This window comes from Pristis pectinata, chromosome 43, assembly GCF_009764475.1.
Source record: "Pristis pectinata isolate sPriPec2 chromosome 43, sPriPec2.1.pri, whole genome shotgun sequence".
Classification (NCBI taxonomy): domain Eukaryota; kingdom Metazoa; phylum Chordata; class Chondrichthyes; order Rhinopristiformes; family Pristidae; genus Pristis; species Pristis pectinata.
Genome location: NC_067446.1, coordinates 2,497,330 through 2,499,829, shown reverse-complemented (window position 1 = coordinate 2,499,829; position 2,500 = coordinate 2,497,330). Strand labels below are relative to the sequence as shown.

Below are 2,500 nucleotides of genomic sequence, written 5' to 3'. Positions count from 1 at the left end.
CTGGTGAGGCTCAGCAAGACTCCGTCGGCTCAGGAGGACGAGGTCGGGGAAGCCCCCGAGCGCAGCTGAGGGGGCTGTGCACCTGGCAACCAATCTCTGCGGGATCAGCAAGGGGGAAGAGCGAGTCCTCTGTCCAGACTGTGCACCTGTACATAATGCGTGTGTATATATAAAGCAGATGTCTATATATATAATGTACAGTGTGAATATAACACGGTCTATGGTTTTTGTTAGGGTTCCCAAGGGGATGCACTGCTCTGGTAATTGTTCCTGTGGACCCTGCCTGTCTGGCCCGCTGTAACTGCACCTTCCGAGCCCTGAAACCTCTGGCCTTTGCGGGGAGAAGCGAAGGGGTTTCTTTGTAATGTGATCTTCTGAACTGAAGCACCTTCTACCATTCTGGAGTGAGGCTCCCTCTCCACCGTCCCGTCACACACTCCCGGGATCAGACACAGGGTGAGGCTCCCTCCACACCGTCCCGTCACACACTCCCGGGGTCAGACACAGGGAGAAGCTCCCTCCGCACCGTCCCGTCACACACTCCCGGGGTCAGACACAGGGTGAGGCTCCCTCCACACCGTCCCGTCACACACTCCCGGGGTCAGACACAGGGAGAAGCTCCCTCCGCACCGTCCCGTCACACACTCCCGGGGTCAGACACAGGGTGAGGCTCCCTCCGCACCGTCCCGTCACACACTCCCGGGGTCAGACACAGGGTGAAGCTCCCTCTGCACCGTCCCGTCACACACTCAGACACCGAGTGAAGCTCCCTCCACATTGTTCTGTCACACACTCCCGGAACACTGAGAAGGGATGGGGTGGTTTACGTTCTGTGAACCATCCCTCTGACAAGCCCCCTGGGACATCACAGCCCCCAGGGGAGCAGAGGCCCATTCTGCAGGGGATCAGGTGATGTGTAACACTAACAGCTACCGACCTAATGCGTATTGATCCCCCCTCCTGCAGTATTTTTAGATTTTGCTTACGAGTCTGGCTGCCGTTGCCAAGTGCGGATCCTGACGGGAAGGTCTTGGAGAGGGTCCCGCACTGCTCTGGGTCAGACCTGCACCCCCCCCCCACCCCCTCCTGCCCAATGTTGACAGGAGGGGGGGTAGTTTCCCCCCACTGCGGTGACCCCCCACATCTCCCTGTGACCACTGAAGGGTTAATCCCTTTCCCTAGGGCATTGGGGACGGAAGCAGGGAAACCACTGGCCTCAGATAAGATCACACCCAATGTCCTCGGAGACCCGGTTAGAATCCGACCTCTGCCTCTGTGTTTCATGTCCTGTCATCCCCGTCCCCGTGTCCCAGTTCCCCCCCCCCCACCCCCACGTCCCAACGAACATGCCGGGGGGTGGGGGGGGATGGGTCAGGGGCTTGATTGCCCCCAGTGTGTGGGTGAGGTGTGAGAGAGAGAGACTAAATTGGGAGTGGTTTGTAGATTAGGTGCTTGGATGGTCAGAACAGACTCGGTGGGCCGAAAGGCCTTGTTTTCCGTGCTGGATTATCCCACGGCTCTCACCCCATATCCTCTGAATCCCAGTCCCAGAATCCCAGTCCCAGCTGGAGGTGGGTGGGGGGGTGGTGCGGTGGGTGTGTTGGGAATCAATGGGGAGCTGCTGTGTCTTTGGTTGTTAAGGGGGTTCCCCCCCCCCCAACCGCTTCCCCAGGGCGGTGCAGGGGTCCTGACCCATGGGGTAGGGGGTGCGTACGTGTGTGTGTGGGAGGGAGGGGTTTGCTCCCGTGGGCAATGGGTCGGTGGTACAAGGTGTGGATAACCTGGTGCCACTGGCCCGATGGTGCTGGGCTCCTGGACCCGTGTCCCCCGGCACTCGACCTCCCCGTCCTGTCGTCACTGAGCGGCCTCCAACCAGAATGGAATAAAGTATTTAAGCCGGGTTACCGCTGTGCTGGACTGACTCGTTCTGTCTCTAACTCCCTCTTTGTCCGTCTCACACCTGCAGTGCCTGGGGCTCGATGGTCTCTCCCGGTCCCCGTCACCCTCTCCCCACCTCTCACTCCATCTGACCCAACTCCTTCCCTTCCTTCCCCTGTGTGTGTGTCTCTCCCTCTCCCCCCTCTCTCTCCTCTCTCTCTCCCCCCTCTCTCTCTCCCCCCTCTCTCTCTCTCCCCCCTCTCTCCCTCCCCCCCTCTCTCTCTCCCTCCCTCCCCCTCTCTCCCTCCCTCCCCCCTCTCCCTCCCCCCCCTCTCTCCCTCCCCCCCCCTCCCTCCCCCCCTCTCTCCCTCCCCCCCTCTCTCCCTCCCCCCCTCTCTCCCTCCCCCCCCTCTCTCCCTCCCTCCCCCCCTCTCTCCCTCCCTCCCTCCCCCTCTCTCCCTCCCTCCCTCCCCCTCTCTCTCTCCCTCCCTCCCCCTCTCTCCCTCCCTCCCCCCTCTCCCTCCCTCGCCCCCCCTCTCTCCCTCTAGAGTCAGTACACAAATTGCTATGCTGCAGGTGTTTGTCAGACGGGTGCACACACCACATACAACCTGCGCAGCCT

General features: G+C 61.3%; 2 protein-coding genes across 3 annotated transcripts in view; one reads left to right on the top strand and one right to left on the bottom strand.

Moving 5' to 3' along the window:
• gripap1 (GRIP1 associated protein 1) overlaps positions 1 to 1,895 on the top strand; it is a 66,322-nt gene extending 64,427 nt beyond the window's left edge. For both annotated transcript variants that reach the window (XM_052009065.1, XM_052009066.1), the window contains one exon: positions 1 to 1,895. This exon is cut by the window's left edge and continues 24 nt beyond it. In XM_052009065.1, the coding sequence (XP_051865025.1) occupies positions 1 to 69 (69 nt within the window). In that variant the 3' untranslated portion in view covers positions 70 to 1,895.
• tbc1d25 (TBC1 domain family, member 25) overlaps positions 866 to 2,500 on the bottom strand; it is a 78,717-nt gene continuing 77,082 nt past the window's right edge. Inside the window, exon 5 of the mRNA XM_052008969.1 lies at positions 866 to 895. Within this exon, the coding sequence (XP_051864929.1) occupies positions 866 to 895 (30 nt within the window). The remainder of the gene's footprint in view (positions 896 to 2,500) is intronic.